Source organism: Sceloporus undulatus, chromosome 1 (genome assembly GCF_019175285.1).
Source record: "Sceloporus undulatus isolate JIND9_A2432 ecotype Alabama chromosome 1, SceUnd_v1.1, whole genome shotgun sequence".
Lineage (NCBI taxonomy): Eukaryota > Metazoa > Chordata > Lepidosauria > Squamata > Phrynosomatidae > Sceloporus > Sceloporus undulatus.
Window position 1 is genome coordinate 204,611,291 of NC_056522.1, and position 20,554 is coordinate 204,631,844.

Consider the following 20,554-nt stretch of genomic DNA (forward strand, 5'->3'; position numbering starts at 1 on the left):
TGTATACTCGAGTATATGCAGTAAGTGTAAAGACCAGGACAACAGACTAAAAAGGGATATTTCAGTATAAATGAACAATAAAATCTTGATAATTCCTTTTCCTCATCTTTATTTCCAGGCTATTTTCACAAAGCTTATATAGTCTAACCATTCTTTGGGATCAGCCTCTATTAATTCTGCTTTTCACAGACTTCTCCATTTTTTTCCACTTTGAAAACTACAAACCATACTTGTGTTGGGAATTACATGAAATATTTAATACATGGTCACAGCCACTCTCATTAAACCAGCAGTTTTAATAGGTGGGCAAAGTACAGCCCTTCAGAAATGGGCTGCCACACCTAGCATTCCTCACTATACTCTGTGCTAGGAATAATGGGAGTTACAGGTGAATATCTGGAAGGAACATTTGGCAAGTGTGTTGAACAAGATGCTGCTTTTAGATAGTATGTGAAAGACCCTTTCATTTATACAAATATATTACTGAACATAAAACACAACAGCAGCCTGAGCATAAAATTCACATTAAAAAAAAGAGAAACAAGGGAAACACAGGGAAAAAATGAAAGGCAATATTGTAGAAATCCTGTAATTAAACAGTGGATAAACTTTTTCAAGCTGCCTAGATACATGATAAATGGTAATATTAACTTGTTTAATACTGTATTAGAAATATATTCTAATAGTAAAAATATTTGCCCAAGACTTTGAAGGGACAGAAAATAAATAGGGAAATTTATGAACACTCCAATTTCAGTGAGCACCAACTTTTATTCAGTATTTTTTCATGTACGACAAGATCTGCTTATGCTTTTTAACTCTTGTTAAGAAATTAAATGAAATGCTCTTTCTCTAACAGGCCATTTAGCACCTCATAATTTGTTTAAGAATCTTTTATGAAGTGCAAAACAGAGCTTAAACCAATGTTAGTCTTACCTAGAATAGTCAATGAAATGATTTGGATTCATTGCTTATATGTGACATGCCATCAATACCAATGAGATTTTAAAATTAGGACTAATATACTGAGATCATATTTAAAAAAATATTAGTTACAAAAGATGTCCACAGAATTGCCCCCTCTCCTGAAGGAACAGCCCCAAAGCCTTCCTGGCTGCTGAACACATTTTCAAGGGAAGAGGCATAACCTTTATGTTTGTGCCTTTTAAAAGAATGTCAGAACACTTAAGTTATCACAGCGATCCTCTGCTTAAGGTATTCACAAGGCACTGCAGCTTTTCAGTTTCTAAACTGTGTATTGTACGAAGAAATCAGTTTGGTCAGGTTCAGCCAAGTATTCTTCTTCCAAAGGCCGATTTACAACTTAGAGAAGTTATAATGAAAATAAATTCTGCTACAGCATAATGAAGGACTATTTTGTACAATTAAGGGAATAATGCCTACCCAATGTCCTCTCAAAACCTTTTGAATTTAGTATGTTGTAAAAGCAGAATTCAAGGAGAATGCTCAATGATGCAGAAAAGACCTAATATCCATATACAATTAGATTTACCAACTGTCACAGTAAATTATACTTTATTCTAGATATTTGATCAAAACAGTATGAGATTACAGTCTGAATCATTTTCTGAAGTTCTATCAGTTCTCTGTATGACATCTTGCATCTTATTTCAACTTGCAGAAAAGAGTTGGTCATGCTTGTATAGTCAGGATTAGGTGCCCTGTAGAACTAAAGGACAAAAATTGAAAAGATTATCACAATAAGAATGGTACCATAAAGAATATCCCAGACGTGCACATTTTTTGTTTAGGTACACATTTACTCTTCTGATACTGATCACTCTCCCTGTCCACTCTAACCTCCCCCTGCCACTAAAAATATGTAAGTGGCTAAAGTTCTGCCTTGTCTTAGGACAGTTCATAGGAAATTTCATACACTGAAGAGATGCTTCTTTTCTATCTGCACAGTGCCAGAACACTTCTGAAACTTAGCTAGAGAAAAAAAAGATGCATATGCACTCACCCCTTTACTATCTTCTGTCAGTGGATGCTAAGATTAGCACCCAAGCTTGGCCATGTCCTGTTTCAGAAGAGGGAAAGTGAACATAGGGATGCTTAAATAAATGACTTGAATAAATAGTAAACTGCAACGTGTATATTCTGGTGCAGTGGTTATAAGCAAACAATTGATTTTGAATTTTGCCTTCAGTTTAAACATTTGTACTAAAATTGATTACACTAACATCTAAGTATGTAAGACAGGAAAAGTCTACAAAACCGTCTCCATTGTCCAAACTTGAATTAAGAGTGGGAATGTGGTGATAACATGGAAAACATGTCCCCAAATACAGAATGTTTGGAACCATGATCCTACCTTCACTGGCATGCAGACATAGCACAAACATAATGCAAAATGTAGTTCTAAATACTCACCGTATTATGTAGTCTTCAAGACTAAATGAACAATCGAAGGGAAAATCCCCAAATAGGACATCATTTTACATATTTGTCACCTGAAAGAGAGCCAATGATTTGGCAGGGGCATAATGTGAACCAGATTCAGATGAACAAATGGTTGGTTTATCCCCAAGGAAAATCTGCATTGCTCAACTGAGCTCTTATAACCCAATCTCCTGCTTATCAATTTGGAAATCAGTTCTTCCAATTTCAGTTTAACTTCCAATGAACTTGGGAACATGGTTAACACTAGGCTGAATGCCAAGCCAGTTCACACAAACCACCAGGTGTAGTAGGACTACTGGAATTCTATTTAAAACTGTCCATTTCTGATTTTGTTAATGAACATTAACATTTTTTCTTAGAAAAGTAAAATTATGTTATCAGTTCTTTCTTACTTTTCCAAAATATTTCTGAATTAACTAATAACAAAGATCAACAAAAATCTCATCTCAGCAAAGAATCCATCAGTCCAGTTATGACTTCTCATTCATCCCTCTGCAATGTATCAATCACACTAACCTACCTCCTAGAGTTGTGGTAATGATTACTAGAACAAGTGGAACCACTTGACAGCTTAATATATTAAGTACTACTTTAGTATAAACCGATCAGATGCAAATATTGGTTAATTCAGGGTTCATAGATTTAAAATACAAAAATAAATATTGGTACTCACCTTAAATTTACATAATTTGTTCTTTATCACAGAAGCTGGATTGTCAAAGCCCAGAATACAATCATGGCACATCAATGTTTTTATACTGTATTACTGAGTCTTACCAAGCCAAGAGTTTTCCAATAGGTAAAAAAATCTGCATCTGATGAAGCAGAGATTTCTTCTATGCAGTAATCTGCAAATCAAATAAATTTTTCTTACCTTGTTCATAAACGAGTTATTCTTTAATTCATGAAAAGTGTTAGAGACAAACCTTACCTATTCTTATTCCCCTTCCTTTCAGGTCTAAACGCTAGACCTATGACTTTGGTCAACTCAAGTAGCTATGCCTCAAGGAGATTCCAAATGGTGAAGAACTCTTGCTAGACTTTCTTCGATATTTCAGCTGTGATAGGCAGAATTAACTAGCTTTTGGAAAGCTGCTCACTATCAGCATAGTATTTTATGCCTTCACTTTTCTGGAAGTTGAAGCTGGTGCTGTTGCTGCCTCGTCTTTCTTTAATTATGCTGACTGGTCCACATACACAATAGGCTGCTGAAGTCCTGTCTGAGTTTCCTTTGATCCACACTTTGGCTAAGAGATACATCTTAGAGTCTTAAAAGCTGGTTAATCACTGTCCTTTGCTTGTACTTCACCAAATTCACAGAGAACTAGATCTAAATCACTGGCACCAACAACTGGCAACTTGTGAGAATTGCAAAACAAATACATACAACTAATGAAGTGTTTTCCCTGCATAATTACAATTCCCCCTTTGTTAAGAATCAATCAAGTACCTCAACCCAGCCTCCAGTTTTGCCCCTGCAATGAACAGGTCTAGAAGGGATGATTTAAATCAAAAGTCAGCAACCTGAGGCTCTCCAGATGCTGTCAGACTCCAACTCCTATAAGCACTGATGGCATCTGCAGTGGCAACATTTAAAGCAGTGATTCCCAAACTCTGGTCCTCCAGGTGTTTTGAGCTTCAACTCCCAGAAGCCCCAGCCATCTTGGCCAATGGTTTGAGATTCTGTGAGCTGAAGTCCCAAACACAAGGAAGAGCAGTTTGAGAATCACTGATCTGGAGGATCACAAAGTGACCAACTCTTATTTAGAGTTCATCCATCCTTGCACAAAGAAATCTACACAGGTAGTTTCATGATCTTAGGATTTCATATCACAATACCAAACCATGCCCCTTCAAAATTTTGTTTACTGCAGTATGAACAGTTTCCTAAAAAGAGGAAGGACATAGTGGGAGGACAATCATCTAAGCCCCATAGTAACAGTAATATTATGGAGAGTCAGGGGTGTATCAGTGCTTCTGAGCTTGTTTTAAGACATTGCTTTTGCTTGAGATTTAACCACATTCTTCCAAACCCAACAACCATGATTGTGTCTCATGTTTGAACAACATTTTTAAAAACCTGATAATCCATTCCTATACTGGAATCATGTTTACCGTATACTGTTCTTTGGCCTAGAGAAGTAGTTAACAGGTGAGAAACTCCAGCATCATACTGGCAAGTATATTTCTTCTACTCACTGTGCCCTACTCTTCTGGATGTGTACTGACAGAAAGCATTGCTCTGGCAATAGTTGAAAGAGAAGTCTGATCAGATCGAGAAGGATAGCAAATTATTAGGGAACATGGCTATATACAAATTTTGTGTTAAGTGAACCACACACACCATTATGAATTTAAGCAAGGTATGACCACATCATTCTGATGCTAAAATGCAGTGATTTGTTTCTAGCCATAGGGCTCATATTAATCATAAATATATTAGCCAAAATATTTCCTACAGCTGGACTGGAAATCTGTTTGCTTTCACTTCACCTTCAAGGCCTATCGCTGGGGCTTTTTCACAAAGAGTGTGAAATGTGCTCGTTTACTTAATAGTCAGAAAGTTTATACTCCAAAGAAAGAACTCGGAAGGAATGTGCCTATACTGTGAGCCTGTGTCAACTGAAGAGAGCATACAGAATTACACACAACAGAAGTATTACCATTACAACAAACCCATGTTTTTAAGGGCAGAACGTATATACAAATGAGGCTATACATTTATACACTAAGTAACAGACCCAGGCTATTGGCTTCAAAGTTTTAATTCAATTATGTCTGAACTTAAATCTGTTTACCATGGAGGGGGGAAATCTCAAGAGTAATAAAAGGCAGAAACTTGTTCTGCCAGTGCTCAGTGTAGCTCCTGCATGTATCAATGAAATGGGAAGCAAACTGAATAAAGCTTTAAAAGATCTCTTTCAATGCTTTTTTACTTAAGCTAAGAAACAAAAAGGCTACAAATTAAGATATGCACAAACCAGAAGAATCTGGAATTTTCATTTTAAAGTAAAGGTGTTTTTTTATCATTCACAAGCACTAGTTTAAACAACTCAGTCCTAATTATACAGCTAAGCAAGTTTTAATGCAAACATCTCTTCTCTCCCTTTGCATGTGCAACTCATTTCAATTGGCTACATATGCAGAAAAACTAAGGTTCTTAAACGAGTCAGCATTTCTATAGTTTAAATTAATACAGATTATAATGCACTGATTTTCTTCCTAGCAAGAGTATACCCTAAAACTACATTTCTTTATTTAAAGAAGTTTCAGTAAGAAAAAACTGAACTACACAAGTATTGAAAAAATTAAAAGTTCCTCAATTATTTTTAATTCCTGGTACCACTACCACAAATTTACAGGGCAATATACCTGATTTATGAAGAAAAGACAAAGCTACAACAACAAATTAAAAAAAGAGAGTCAGGAATGTACATCTAAACACTACATTGCATTAAATCAATAGCTGCACTCTTTGCAAACTGTGGCTATGACAGTCCTTAAGAAGGGTTTCCTGTTTAAGCTGCAGTAAATTTTTCTGACTATGGTTCATCGCTCCTTCTGTGGCAGATTTTACAGTTCCTCTAATTCATTTGGGACGACTGTCTCAAAGTAACCTGCAGCTTTCCTGACAACTCCTCGCTTTCTCCTGCTAAGAACTGTAGCCTGTTGAATATAGGATAAGAAAAGGATTACTCTCAATGAAATGCTGCAGTCTTCATATACAACACATATTTGTAGTATACCTACCCTGTTCCTGGTAGAATTTTTAGAACCTTCTTCCACCATAGCCACCACTTCCTCCTCCCGAACCATAGCCACCTAAAAATAGAATTTTGACTGTTAAAGTAATTATTCCTCAGCAGTATTAGCCAGATGCATATTTAAATGTTCTATTTACCTCCATAGGGACTGCCTGAGCTTCTGCTACTGAAGCTGCCACCTCCTTTGATGGGTCCATAGCTTGAGGCTTGCTGTCCACTGTAATTGCCAAAATCATTATAGCTTCCACTGCCACCATAGTTACCTGAGAACAGAATTTAATTTTATGTTTATCATTTAGATCAATCATGATTTTGGAAGGCTTCCAACACACCACAATTCATTCAGACTAAGTAAACTAAGCAGTAATCAAGTAACAGGACATGGTCATGGTTAGAATTAGTTACTGTAGCAATTGCAAAGAATATCCAATACACACAAAAACTGTATTGGAAAGAGTGAGCATACTACTACTTTTACCACAATATTTTGTTCTCATTTCTTTTTCCAGCAACAACTCTGGTACCTTTCAAACACATTAAATTCTAACTTATCTCCAACTTACAATAGTTCTGTGTTTGCAGTGATGTGAATCACATAATCTTTTGATTAATTATGAGACAGAATTCTAGTCTTGAAAACTAGACTTCTAAACCAGTACACTGAAAGCACACGATGTCACAGGACCTTCCAACTTCTTAGATCGTGTTCCATATAAACATTAAAAAGGGGTGGGGAAAGTTTGAGATCCTGAGGGTCCTCCAATTTCTTTTTGTCCCTGTGTTCGGGACACTGCTATGCTTTCAGCTTCCCCAGGCCTTACAAATCACTTATTACATTTAAAGAAAGGCCTCTTCTAAAACATTCTCCCTGCGAGAACATGGCAAAATTGTCCCCATGGGGCACTGACAAACATTTTAGATAAAAAAACTTTTTTTTAAAAAAAGGTGTGCCCCTTCTAGTTTGACAGCTGCTCACCCCTGTAATAAACAAATGTATTTGATCCCTTCTATCCCCTCACTATAGAAGCAGAAGTGAAAAGGCTATCACCAAAGCCTCCTTTTTGATAAATAATTATCCAGAAGAAAACAAAGTGGCAAAAGTAGCTTGGTAAGGTAAGTATCTGAAAACATACTACAGTACTTCTCAATTGATGACTGCACAAAGACACTAACTGGCTAGTAAACTGTAGAACTTTCTTAATTTGATTTTAAAGATTCGAAGCATGTTTGTCTGCAGGCTTGTTACGGGTTCAGCTTTATGGTCTAAATATGGCACATTTATAAGTCTGCCCGGGAAGGGGGAAGGGGGACCCAAAGTTTCCCAAGACACATTTCACCCTGATTTCAGTTCTACTTGAGTCTAGTCTCTGCCTAAATCTACATTATAAAATATTCTTCTATATTAGTTCTGCACAACCTTTCCAAATGACAGCATGAACACCTGTCTCTTTTATCTAACAGAAGCACAGGTAAAAATTGCATATAATTGAGGACTCTTACCACCAAAGCTTCCTCCTTCACTGTAACCATCATAGCCTCCACCACCTCCACCATATCCACCACCTGGGTTTCCATAGGTTGGGCTGCCACCATAACCTCCTCTGCTACCATATCCAGGACTACCTCCATAGCTTCCACCTTGAGATATCAATTAAAAATAACATCATAAAAGGCACCATATTTGTACCAAAACTAAAAGTAACTGAGCTGTACACAACATAGGTGACTTCTAGATACAGTTTTAAAGACTGAACAGTGTAAACATTACAACATGAGGACTACCAATCAAGGCAATGAATTCTCCCAGCACTGTCCCTCTAAATGTTTTGGCCGATAAGCACAATCACTTCTGATCATGTTGGCTAAAGCAAAACATTTAAGGGACACAGGCTGCAGAAGGCTCATTAGCCTGACACAAAGCTCTTAGACATGTCATGAAGTCACATTTGAACAGAGACAACTTCATGTGTTTAATTAACGGCTTCTTCTCAATCAGATTACCATCAAATCATCAGTAGATTGTATGATTCAACTGAAGTGCAAGTATTATATTAAGGTGGTTGGAATTGAATTTCTGATGGCTTCTCTTCACAATTTGTTTACTATTTCATGTGACTCAAAAAATTTGCAAAAACCTCATGTGGTTCAACCTTCAAACATTCTGTGTAATTTTTCTTAAGGATAAGACAAAATTGTTATTTAGCCCAATCTATAAGGGTTTGTAGCTTCAGTTAATACTTGCCTATTAAGTATACTTTACACTTATTTCATGAAATGAAGAGTACAGTAGTAATATGGAACCTAAATTCATTCTTTCCACACAATTTAATAGAGGTTTATGCTGACAAAAGCAGGGTGAGAGGTGACTTTTGTCAATTCACCCTAAATCATCATTATTTTCCACATTCTTCCATAACTTTCCCCCCAATCCTTTGGCATAGCTTTTGAGAGAGTCTGGTGGAAAATCACTTTCCATTATCAAGGATGATAACTCATGGGCAAGTTGTACTCTTGGGAACTAAGACTCTACACCACAGGGCCGGATGTACTCTGAGGCTGCAGCCACACTGCAAAATTAATGTTGTTTGACACTGCCCTAACAATTCTGAGATTTGTAGTTTATTGTGCCACCAGCATTATCTGACAAAGAAGCCTAAATTTCTCACAAAACTAGAAATCCCAGAATTCCACAGCATTAAGCCTTTGCAGTTAATGCAATGTCAAACTGCATTAATTCTGCAGTGTAGCTGCAGCCTAAATTAATTATACTTTAGTAATTACAATGAAATTACTAGTTTTACTGAGATAAAAGCAGGAATATTTTCACCTAGATTCACTCTTTCAGTGCTTAGATTTTCTGTAAACTGTCAGCATTAACACCAGAGAACTGAAAAGAACTATTTACACTTAGAAAAATTCTACCACAAAGCCTTTGATTTCTTTAATTTTAGATATAATCCAAGTGATATTCTCACTATAGTACTTACCATCACCAAAGCCATTGTATCCATCCCCACTACCAAAATTTCCTCTGCTACCACCGCCGCCACCGCTTCCACCACCATAACCTCCTAAATCAGAATACAAGAGTTAAAAACTATGAAATATCAAAATTCAAATAAATGTTTTGGAAGAAAAAAAGGAAGTCAGGAAAGACATTTACCTCTGCCCCCAAAACCTCCACCTCTGCCATAGCTTCCACCACTGCCTCCAAAATTTCCACGACCCACAAAGTTGCTTGAACTGCTCCCACGGTCTTAAAAAAAAAAGAGAGAGAGAGAGAGAGAGAGAGAGAGAGAGTAAGAGTGCAATACAACTATTACCATCCCATTTTATGTGCTTTCATATATAAAACTTACTTCTCTGAGCAGTGGCAGTCTGCATTTCTTGCTTGGAGAGAGCTTTCTTCACTTCGCAGTTGTGCCCATTTATCGTGTGGTATTTTTGAACTAGAAAAATTTTGAGATTTGTAAGTCAAGCTTATTTTCATAGTTGTATTGTTTAGATTTACTGCCCTTTAATTAATAAAAGTTAATTCATATTAAGCCATAAAAACACAGTAAAACAAAAGCAAATTGTTTGAAGTAAAAACACCGCAACCACAGGAAAGGTAATCTAAGGCGCCTTACAGACAGGCCTAAGCGGCGCCATCGTTGCACCAGGAATACGCGCGAGGGACGGCGCTTCCGGACGCGCCTTGCCCCTCGCGCATATTCCGTACAGCAAGATGGCGGCGCCCTATACAGACGGGCACGGCCATCTTGACGTAACGGACGCACAGCGTCCGGACGTCTAAACCCGGAAGAGACGTCGCGAGTGCGCGCTTTGGCACTTGCGACGTCTCTTCCGGATTGCCGGGAGGAGTGCGATTTTCGTGCTCCTTTTTTACAGCACGGGGGAGTCGCGCGGTTTGGCTGCAGCGGCTTCCCCGCGCTGCAAACGGCAGCGGCCCAAGACCGCCCCTTTTGGGCGGTCTGTAACGGGCCTTGGTCAGCCAAAGACAGATGAAAGAGTTGTAAACCAACTGGCAGGAGAATAATTATACTTCTTAGAACTCCCTGGGGAGGGTACTGCAGCAAATAGATGCCAATAAAGAAAAAGCCCTCCTCCTCATTTCTGTTCATCCCATTTCTTAGAAGTAAGGAATACGTGAGGACTGTACCATCTTCTCTAATGAGGCCCAATATGTGGAAGAAGATGCAACCTTAGGCACACACAACCCACAGCCATTTCAGAATCATGCAAACCCCTTCCCCAATTTTGGACAAATGAGCCTTCTCTGCAGTCTTCTAAAAATGGTAGCTAAAGGTCTACTCTAATGGGAACCCCTCCAGCCTTCCTGTAGCATTGCAAGAAGGCCTTGCAACTATCCCTCTTCTATTCTATTTCTGACTAGCACTGAAGCTAGACTCTCCACAAATAACTCCTCACAAACTTTTTCCTTCCCCTGCTGGAATTGAAAGATGCACTTGCTTTGGAGCTGGTGATCTCTGGGTTCCTAATACTGCCTAAGATGCAAGTTGAAAAGCGTTTCAGCAGGTATTTCACTTGCTGAGGACATTCACTTGTCGAAGGTGGCAGGAAATTGTGACTGACAAGACAGGGCATCTGACCAAACTAAATAAAGGGGAGGACAGGGGCAAGGAGGAAGCAGCTAGTTTTGGCTAAGAGACACAGTATGTAAACATGTGTAAAAACAGCCTATGTTTAAAAACAAACAAACAAATGAAGAGCTGCAATGAACAGGCACATAATTACACACACAGAATGGAGAGATCCAGATTTAAATACTGTCGTTCCTCCGTTTGTGCAGACTTCAAATCCGTGTACCTCATTTACTTGCGAGGGACAAACAGAGGGACTTAAACAGGGGGTGTATGCCCACGGGGGTGTGCCGCCATTCAAGCCAATAGGGCTTAAATATCGGCGGATTTCTGTTTTCATGGGGGGGGGGGTTCCAGAACAGATCCTCCACAAAAACAGAGGGACAACTGTAGATGTTTTGGTGTTTGAAATTATTCCCCTCATTGTCTTCTAACTGTAGCTAAAGAAGCCATTGATATGTCTATTGCTGGAGTGGGGGCCATGGGGGGCACAAGCCACCTTCCCTCCATACTTCAAAAGTGGAGTCAGAACTTTAAAAGGTGATTGAAAATATTTGGGCCTCATTCCTACAATAGGTTTTCTGTTCACTAGAAAATGTTCCATGTATAAGTATCATTAAGAAGATACCTGGCCTTTGGCATTCATAGATTCTGAATCCATGGATTCAATCATTCACAGCTTGAAAATGTATTTGTTTCAAAAAATACAATAAGCTATTTGCAACTGAATTTAAGGAACACCATTTTACTATGCCTTTATATATGATGGGGCTTGGGCATCCATAGATTTTGGCATCCATGGAGGGGTCCTGAAACCAAACCCATGGATGAAAAAGCATACATACCAACAATTTTGTCAACTGTATCATGATCATCAAATGTTACAAAGGCAAAGCCTCTTTTCTTTCCACTCTGCCTATCTTCCATTACTTCTATGGTTTCAATTTTGCCATATTTTTCAAAATAATCTCTTAAATTATATTCTTCGGTGTCTTCTTTAATTCCTCCAACAAATATTTTCTTCACTGTTAAATGGGCACCAGGTTTCACAGAATCCTGTAAAAATGGCAAGTTATATTTAGTCTTCCAATCTTCAAAAAATGTTAAATATTTAAAAACACTTTTAGATATACTGTAGATACAACAGTGTTTGCATAATTAAAGTTCAACCAATTCAGTACGCAGAAATATTTACTTACTTCTCTAGAAACTGCTCTCTTTGGTTCCACCACACGGCCATCGACCTTATGTGGCCGAGCTGCCATTGCAGCATCTACCTCTTCAACACATGAGTAAGTCACAAAACCAAAGCCCCGGGAACGTTTTGTCTGTGGGTCTCTCATCACCTTCAAGAAAAGTATAATGCATATAACAGAAATTTAGGTATTGATTTTTAAAAAATGTTTGCTATTATATCATACAAACTATTTGGGAATAAGCCTCACTAAAAAGTGTGACTTGCTATCAAATATACGTAGGATTTCATGTGTAAACTGAATGCTGTTAGGTTCACTTACCACACAGTCTGTCAGCGTTCCCCATTTTTCAAAGTGTTCTCTTAAACTATCATCTGTAGTTTCAAAGCTCAGACCACCAATAAACAGCTTTCTTAATTGTTCTGGTTCCTTGGGATCATGGCCCTGAAAGAAGGAAAGTAGTACTATGCTGCAGTAGATGCATAATGTTGTGGTCAAGTTCATCCATCTGCATTCTTACACAATTTACTCTTACGGGTATGACAATAAAATAATGTGAAAACACCAGTACTAATATTGTTTGTTTCTGGTTTTAATAGCACAGTAATCAAAATTAATTATGAGACCACTTAACTCAAGTAGCTATGGCTCCTATACTAAGCACACTTACTTCTATGTAAATATGCTTAGAATTAAGATATTAACCACTTGGGTTTCTAAATCCATCTATTCAGGTACAATCCAAATTTTCAGCTTCAGCAGATAAAAACTACATAAAAGATGAGCATTACATTTTTTTACTCAGAAGTATCTGCAAGTTCAGTGAGCCTCGCTCCTCATTAAAGTGTACATGTACCTGCAGTCACCAGGGCAACTCTATGTGTGTTTATGGAGAAATAAGTCCTACAATGCTTAATGGGGTTTACAATTCACTGTGTACAGCTGTAGTATTGGCCAAAGAATATGCCTCAGTGAACTCAGATGGACCTGTCCCTGAATCAATACATGGAATTGTATTGACTGTATTCTAAACAGTGTCAGCACAAGAACATAAAAGACATTTCTAAATTGAGTTTAAAAGGATTAACAAATGTTTCAGATATCCTGAATGTCAGCTAACTTTAGCAAAAGATGATTGTTTATGCCTGTCTCAGAAGGATTTTAAATAATTTTCTAGTTACCAAACCTTATAATTCATTCCCAAATTGTTTTTTTATTTGCATGAAGAACATGTTTGACTTCAGAATATGTGACATCTAAAATTACTTAACTTTAAAATCAAAATTAATCTAGATGAAACAGAATAACACTACTGCCTTTTTGATAACTAATGCATTTGCTCAGAAAACAAAGAAATTCAGGGGTCTCTGCACTTAAGATACCTAAAACACTGTTAACAAGATGTAGGGTATATCTTTCCCCTCCACACACAGAGGCAATACAGGACTGTACTTTAATATACCATTCCACAGACACAGTGAAGTATTTCAGTTTCACAAATAGTATGACCATTAAATATCCTTTTCTTATTTATTTTTATGATACAGCTTTCCTTTTAATACACTATTAATACTATTAAAATTAGGTAATCCCTTCTGGATCACCCATCTATTCACATTAAGGGCATAGAAATGCTGAGAGATTTTTTTAAAAAAATCATTGATGTGTATCAGCTTGTATGTAGAAATTGTGTGTTTTATTACAAGTGATGCACTGGAGACAATTTTAAAGCCCACAAATTGAGGTAGTACAATTCATGGGAGTGGAAGAATATAAAATATTCCCTTCTCTTTCTCAAGGTGAACCCTCCCTTCACATGTGTTTTTAGAGGCTCTCCCTCTGAAACGAGTCAAATATTGCATGGACCTCCTACGATCCATTGCTTTGTATTCCACAAAGATTTGTAATCCTTAGCCCTTAGAATTTGTATGTATCTTTGATACCACTGAGATGCTGAGTTTGGAGTCTTGCCTGAAGTAACAGATTTCCCTGAATATAATTACAAGATATTGTCATGATAAAGCTAGGACCATTACATTATTCCTAAAACCAAAAAGAAAGGAGCCAGTCATTTAAGTAACAGCCATATTTCCATATATATTGTCAGTCTGGGGCCAATTTTAGGGCTCAGGATTGCGGAGTGACCGCATGCTCCCAAGCCCTACTGCGCGGTGGTGGTGCCATCATCTAAACATCTCACCCGCCACGCAGACTAAAAAGGACCCATTTTTAGAGGGTTCCTTTTAGTCCTGACTGAGGCCGCGGTGTTTGGTTGCTGCAGCCTCCGTCAGGAGTAAAAATGGCCGGATCCAGCCTGCCCTTTCGGGGCGGTCTGTTGAACCCATTTATTCATGATGTTTTGCCAGCAGCTGTGGCTGGCATCTAGAACACAGGCCCATAGCCCAAAAAACCCACAAAAAAACTAGTTCTATAAAACCATACTGAATCCTATCATGGGCTTTATAGTATCTATTTTGGAATATTAGGGCCTAAAGGCAATACCTAGATAATGGAGCAAAAAGCAGTGGGCTCATATTGAAAGGCAAGGAACCACACAATTTGGCTGTCCCTGAAGGTGCCAGGTGTGTTCAATGGGGACAATCCCCTAAGAAATTACAAGATTACAGTGTTTGCTCTCTGCTGCGTCTTTACTAGATTAGGCCAATCTGGTACCAGATAGCCATTGCAAACATGCCCAGCTCCTTCTGACTTGTTCTTCCTTTCCTTCCAGAAACATATTTTAAACAATCTATTTGTCTATGGCCATCTGATATGTAGTTCTGCCACACAGAGATACTGTATAAGGATGCCTACCTCAACTACTTATAACTATTAATCTATTTTATAAAATTTAAAACCACAAGATAGAACACCAGCCAACACTCAGGTAATTTTAGTAGGATCTAAGTTTACAGTGGGTATTATGCAGAGTAGGGGAATGATGAGAGATGCTGGTAGAGAGGCAGTGAAGCATCTAAGGAAGTAGAACTTAAATGTTCAGCATTTAGAAATCTTTTAACTTAGGCAAATGCTGATTCTTTTGGTCACTACTGGTGTTTTGACTTTCATTTTTAAATGTCTAGTATAATTCCACTTAAGTATAGCAGCTATTTCAACAACAACAACAAAAACATAGTTAACATTGCAACAGATGGCTGCAGTATCTAAAACAGTTTTGTTTCTAAACAGTTCTAAAATATTGCATCAGACAAGTGGCTTTAAAAAGTAAGCAATTAAAACTGAAGGCCATAGATAAATTTGGCCTAGCTCTCAATGAAGTGGTAAACCTATATGTGAGCTTATACTATTTTAGCCTGGAAGTGGAATCTTAAATGACCTAACACCCTTCAGGATACTGAATACTTATCTCTGATAAGCTAGTTTTGTCTCTGGAGCTTCTTTGTATGGAAGAATATTCTTCTAATACAGACGTAGTCACTTCAATAGTTTGAAGTAGTACAAAATACAAAATTATCCTGTGGAATGAATCCAAGCTAACTGGAAACACAGTGAGATCCTCAACAAGTTCTTTCTTCTTCTTCTTCTTCTTCTTCTTTGTTATTTAAATGCCTATCTGGATCTTTCTAAAATTTAGTTAACTTCTATGTTTAGTGGCTTCTATGTTATTTAGCATCTAGTCAAATACTGGTTTTCCAGTTTAAACCTTATGCAAAATTGTAAATTACAAGCTTACCACAACTATCTCAAACCAGTGTGGGGAATGAAAAACAAAACAAACCCTTAAGAGGCAAGCAGAAGAGAGTAGTGCAATGAAAGGTTTGAGCTACAGCTGAAGAAACCAAAGCAGCAGAAAGCAAAAATTCTGTTTAGCCATGAAAAAAATATAAAAATAAAGCATTCCACCTGTGAAGATCTTCTTCCCCTCCTCTTGTAATCTTCAGCCTCTCTCTCCTCTTTACACGCCATTTTGAGAGGATGTTCTGACTCAGTTGTTCCTCTTAACCTAGGTAACAAGTAGTACTAGTAACTTACTCATTCCTAGATGTTTTTTAAAACCTCATAAAAACAAAACATCTTTAAATTTTATTGGAGCAAATTTGTGCGAACCACTTTAAAAATTAAAGTTTAAAGGGTTGAGCTATATGAGAAAATGAATCAAAATACATGTGTGGCTTTGTTCTCAAGCCATTTACTTGACAGATAAAATTCATGGATTTAAGCAGAAGTTGCAAGTAATAGCTAAGGCACTATCTGAACAGGTTAGCCAGATTTAGTCTAGCAACAGTATTAATTTTAGGTGTGCATGTGTAAAAACACAATAGCATCCCTGTAACAGAAAAAATGCACTCATTCTTATTTGCTATTAAGTATAGCAAACTAAACTGCTGGACACTTTCTAAAATGTGAACAATATGCTTAGACTAGCAAACAGCTGATTGCATTCCAGTTTAGGTTACTTTATATTAGTCCAACTACATTCTGATTGTTAGGCTAAGCAAAGGCTAATCTAAGAATAAAAATCAGGACCAGTCCTAACTTTCTCTCTCTCTGACTGCACTCAATTCTCTGGAGAAGGGAGAGGGTTCCTCTCGATTTCAAACTAAAATACCAACACATCAGACTCCAGATGAGGCAGAGCTGCTGTTCCCAATCTTAAACTACTTCCTCTTCTCTTAATTTCCCCCCCAATGCCAGATAGGCAGGCCTTTGCTAGAATAACCCCTTGCTTTCCTTTCCTTCAAACTCCGAACACTGATCTGCACACGTGGCTTGCCCTTCCCAGGATCCTGGGAAACATCTAGGCCCTTAAAGCCCAACAGCTCCCTGGGATCTGAACGACTGTTGCTGAAGCGACAGTGGGAATTATAGAAAGATCAGAAAGTCACTGTCTAGATAATCCACTTCTTCATTCCTGTTGAGAGGCCATTTTCAAATGTCAGCTCGGGAAGAAGTAAAAGCTGTCCATATAAATTCATAGGAATGCACAAAGCAGTGATAAAAGTAAAAAAAATGTGACTGGGTACTAACAAAAAGAGGAATTTCTGGTCTTTCTAACCCAGTTCCTACTTGGTGCAATACATCATAATTTTTTCCAACCTTTCAAAAAAATGTGCCACCAGCGCATTTGGTCTGGAACGGATCCCCCACGTAAGAGAAGGGCGGACTGTATATGTATGATCACCATATTATAGCTTGGAGGGAGCTGTGGCTCAGAGTGAAATATTGCCAGTTGGAGGTTATAGGTTGGGTGGTTTATAATAACTGTGCAGTGCAGTTCACTGGTATGTAATCTGAACACCACTGATCAAGCCATTAGCTTTGGCCAGTGTTGCTGCTCCTATGTAGCAGCTGAACAGGAGCAGCATACAAATCTGCAATATGGATTACTGTTGCACTCCTATTTCAGACAGGACTGCTTCTAACAATCCTACAAGTAGTCCATGGTTATCACTATGTTATTGCAGCCAAAAACATTTCCAACCAAAATATCCCTATACAAAACACACTGGAGTTTGCATTAAAGTGATAGCCTTTAGGGCTGAAGAGCGGGGTATAAATACCATAATAAAAAATAAAAATCCCCTGTCAACCCCCTTTTTAAACCCAATTCTAGCATTCAGCCACAAGCTGGACCCTTTTGTGCCAGACTTCCATGCAGACTGGCTGTGCTTCCAAACAGTATAAGAAAGTTTCTTAAAGGCCCCAATTAGGCAGAATGTAACTTCCAGGGTTTGCTTCTACATACGTACCTCTTTTAAGGCTGAAGGTAACAGCTGCTACCCAGTCACAGTTTTAAAAAAATATCACAAGGTATTTAGCACGGTGAACTCTCATTTCTGTGGAAGAAAACAGTAAATGTCTATTCGACCCAGAAATTCACGAGACAGCCCTCTGATCTTTTACGCAAGAGACACAGGATGCCTGGCTTGCTGACCTAGGTCCCTAACTTCCAGCTCAGATAAGCAAAGATATAGATAATGCAAGCATTGAGACAGTGCAAAAAACCAAGCTACAACAGAACCCACACAACTGGTTTCAGCAATAAACAGCTCAACTAGAATCTGAGGATCAGTAACTCTACACATTTCTTACCAGAGGCACAGTACAAAACTCTTCTACTGTTATGATTTCTGTTGGGCAACATTGTTTGATAAGTGAAACAAAACATAGAGTTTTCAAAAGTAGTATCTAGTTTTCATACACAGAGCAAACGTTTTGTTATACTTTTAAATCACACCTGAACCTTACTTTCATGGCAGACAATGTGCCTAAACTTTGATGTTGTGAATTAGACATTATTTATCAGAACCTATGCACATCTACTCTGAGGTAAGCCATACTGAGGTTTATGGATTTACTCTTAGGTAAATGTCTACAGGGCTGCAGTGTTAACTTACACAAGTGTTACTGTTATCAAAACGTGTTCTACTGAGGTAGTTTTCAAAGTAGCCCTGTTAGTCTCATGCAACATAAAAATGGTGAGGGAGGAAGGGAGAAAGGAAATGTGGCAACACCTCTAAGGCTCTGAACCTTTCACCTGAGTTGTACAGAAGTTTTGATTAATAATTATTTTCAGATGCCTTGAATAGTCTTTGGGAAACCATCCCAAAATGCACGCTGTTACTTATTACTGTAGACATGAATTCAGGTTACATGCTAAATTTAAGGCTCAAGGGGTCTGCAAAGCTGGATTATGAAAACTCAGCCCTAAAATATTTTAAGTCCTTTGATTTCTGTGTCCTGTAAAGAATTTAGTACAAGAGTTAGTGACAGCAGTTTCATGAAACTTATTCTCAATGAAGTACACTCAAACTTACTTCTAATCCAGCATGTGCTGGATCTGCCTTTAAAGTTCCTAATTTGCAAACAACGTTCATTAGTCATTGGTCCATTAATTACGTTCAATACATAGATTTAAAGGATTTAAGATCTTCCTAAAGAATGACCAGTTGGACAAGTTATTACAAAAGAAAATATAAGATCTTTGCATGTGACAAACTCATAGTCACTGTCTTTAGTGGCTGTTACCAATCTGGCAGGAAGAAAGAAATAGTTAAGAAATCAAAATGGAAAATTTAAACAGAATGTCATCTTAAAGAAATATACAGGGCAGAGGAGTCCATTTTCATCTCAGAATTCAAATTGGTCGTATGGAGAGTAGTAGGCAAAGAGATTTTCTAGCCTAACAAAGATATGTCTTTGAATTCTAATTGTATGGAGGGTAGTTAATTTTAGCCCTTCAACTGGTACCTAGAGAATGGGGCCCTTTGGGGGATGCAGAAACTACCACTCCACCAGAAGTTTCATGGTTTTCTTGTGTGCCTTCAAGCTGTTTCTGACTCATGGCAACCCTAAGGCAAAGCTATCATGGGGTTTTCTTGGCAAGTTTCTTACACCCAGTGGGTTTCCATGGCTGAGTGGGGATTCGAACCCTGGTCTCCAGAGACCTAGCCCAACACTCAAACCCCTACGTTACTCGAGCTTTGAGAAGAGGAAAGGAAAAAATAAAGATTATTATTATTATTATTACACCACACTGGCTCTCAGTGAAAGAAGTTACAAGTAGATAATCCGGCACCTAGTATTTCCTGACCATTATCATTACCATCATTTATTTGGATCCCTCAAAACTGGGACTCCTCATCTATACTGTTTTGCCATTTAATATTTCCAGACCTCTAGGTTCTCGTTATTATAATTATTATACCACACTAACTCTCAGTGAGAAGTTATTAGTAGACAATCCACCATTTAGCATTTCCTGACCACTAGCTTCTCATTATTATTATTACTATTATTATTATTATACCACACTAAGTACAGTAGTTGTTGTTATTAATATAAATTATTGCATTTATTATACTTATTTATTATTATTATATTTATTTGGGCCTCCTATAGATATATATATATGTGTGTGTGTATGTATATATTTATTTATATATATATATAGGTTCCTTCTAAACCTGGGCCTCACACACTCTGCTCTTGGAGGGAAGCAGTAGTCAAGCCAAACCCACCCTTCAATGGGGGTTTCCCTCCCTTGACCAGAACGTGGTGAGCCTGTTTCAACCCCTGAAAAAGCTCTATTGAGTAAAGCGTGGGCTCTCCGCTGTCTATTGCGCCTCTGTCCCAGGCTCAGCCTGCCCTCCTCTTCCCACAATGGCGCCGAGGCCTCTGTTGCTCTGCCAGCGCAGCTGCGCCATTTCAGGGCGAGCGGGAAAACAAGCGGCGCGAGCGCCCAGCAGCAGCCGACCAATCACCCGCCCGCTTTCTGGCGCGCGCCCCCACTCACGAGCTTCAGCCCCCCCTCCTTTCCCGTAACCGTCGCTTTCCCGCGCGACGCCTGCCGTCTTTACCTCCATTTTGTAACAAGGGTTTTTTTTTGGCCTCCTTCAAGCCTCAATATGGAGTCGAGAGAGAGAGAAAAGTGGGCGGGGCCAAGAGAGGGCGGGGCCACGGGAGGAAAAAAAGGAATGCAGCCAATCAATGGCGGCGGCGTGGCTCGGACGTGGTTTGGGTCACGCGAGGTGTCATGGCGCCGGCTCGAGGCGGCGGGGTGGGAGGAGCATCTGACGAGAGCCCAGTCGGTTCCGGGTTATTA

At 38.5% G+C, this 20,554-nt stretch overlaps 1 protein-coding gene across 12 annotated transcripts; it reads right to left on the bottom strand.

Annotated features, from left to right (window-relative positions):
• Positions 1 to 92: 92 nt before the first annotated feature.
• HNRNPA3 (heterogeneous nuclear ribonucleoprotein A3) lies at positions 93 to 20,451 on the bottom strand. Of its 12 annotated transcripts, none has more exons than XM_042445631.1 (16): positions 20,310 to 20,451; positions 17,700 to 17,786; positions 15,853 to 15,952; positions 12,310 to 12,432; positions 11,992 to 12,138; positions 11,638 to 11,848; positions 9,548 to 9,637; positions 9,352 to 9,444; positions 9,176 to 9,259; positions 7,689 to 7,826; positions 6,326 to 6,451; positions 6,175 to 6,246; positions 3,202 to 3,272; positions 2,395 to 2,474; positions 1,985 to 2,041; positions 93 to 1,690 (listed from the first exon to the last, which is right to left on the bottom strand). In XM_042445631.1, exons 3-12 carry the CDS (start codon positions 15,913 to 15,915, stop codon positions 6,194 to 6,196), a joined length of 1,128 nt encoding a protein of 375 aa, XP_042301565.1. In that variant the 5' UTR covers positions 15,916 to 15,952; positions 17,700 to 17,786; positions 20,310 to 20,451; the 3' UTR covers positions 93 to 1,690; positions 1,985 to 2,041; positions 2,395 to 2,474; positions 3,202 to 3,272; positions 6,175 to 6,193. The 12 variants fall into 12 exon arrangements, with proteins under 12 accessions (XP_042301565.1, XP_042301518.1, XP_042301497.1 ...); XM_042445584.1 differs by having other exon boundaries at positions 3,202 to 6,090; positions 20,310 to 20,450; XM_042445563.1 differs by having other exon boundaries at positions 3,098 to 6,090; positions 20,310 to 20,450.
• Between the last annotated feature and the right edge of the window lie 103 nt (positions 20,452 to 20,554).